General features: G+C 64.6%; 1 protein-coding gene across 1 annotated transcript in view; it reads right to left on the reverse strand.

Annotated features, from left to right (window-relative positions):
• Positions 1–143, reverse strand: part of ESX1 (ESX homeobox 1) — a 6,505-nt gene extending 6,362 nt beyond the window's left edge. The window contains exon 1 of the mRNA XM_039717270.1: positions 44–143. Within this exon, the coding sequence (XP_039573204.1) occupies positions 44–143 (100 nt within the window). The remainder of the gene's footprint in view (positions 1–43) is intronic.
• Between the last annotated feature and the right edge of the window lie 725 nt (positions 144–868).

The following is an 868-nucleotide window of genomic DNA, read 5'->3' on the forward strand; positions in this document are numbered from 1 at the left end:
ACCGGGCCGCCGGGCCCCGCGCCGCCCTCCCGCCGCCGCTCACCGAGCCGGCCCGCGGCGGGGCCCCGGCCCAGGATGCTGTCGATGAAGTAGGAGGTGAGGAGGTGCAGCGCCGGCGGGGCGGCAGGGGCCGCGCTCTGCATGGCTGCGGGCCGGGCCCCCGCGCCGCGCCGCGTTTTATGGGCGCGGGCAGCGCCCGGCTGCGCGCCCCGGCATTAGCATTTCATTAGCGCCTGGCGTCAGGGCCGGGGGAGGGACGCGCCGTGCCCCGGGCCGCCTCCCCGGGCGGGCACAGGCGTTCACCGCCCGCTCACCTGCGGCCCTTCGCCGCCCTGGGGCCGTGCCGCCCGCTCCCTGCGCTCCCGCAGCCCGGCGGAGCTTTTGGAAGCCTCGCTCGGGGATGCGGGGCGCCGGTTGTGCCTGTTCACAATGCCTTTGTGAACCTGCGGGGAAGTTGTGCCTGTGCCCGGCTCCTCGAGAGCTCCGGATGGGTTCGCACTGAGGGCTGAGGGACCCGGCTGAGACCCAGGAGTGAGGGAGAAGAGTCACTAGTGTTTACCTTTATTGCTCCTCCTGACTTTACACTTGTTGAATTCAGCTTTTTAAGGCTGGCCTTGTAAAGCAGCATGTGCCAGCAGGTGAAGGGGAAGTGCACAAACCCATGCGAGACTGAGTACTTTTTCCTGGAGATCTCTAATTCCACTCCTGCTGTAATTATGTTGTCGGTGCAGTTACAGCAATGGTTCCTCAACAGGGGGCCTGGAAACGATTTCCTGTGCAGGGAGACTTCCAGCAGTTCTGTGATCTTACTGTGGTGTACTGATAGAGACTGTCGTAAATGAGATGACAAAATGACTTGAGCCTGAGA

This window comes from Passer montanus, unplaced genomic scaffold (assembly GCF_014805655.1).
Source record: "Passer montanus isolate IOZ18808 unplaced genomic scaffold, ASM1480565v1 scaffold38, whole genome shotgun sequence".
NCBI classification, from domain to species: domain Eukaryota; kingdom Metazoa; phylum Chordata; class Aves; order Passeriformes; family Passeridae; genus Passer; species Passer montanus.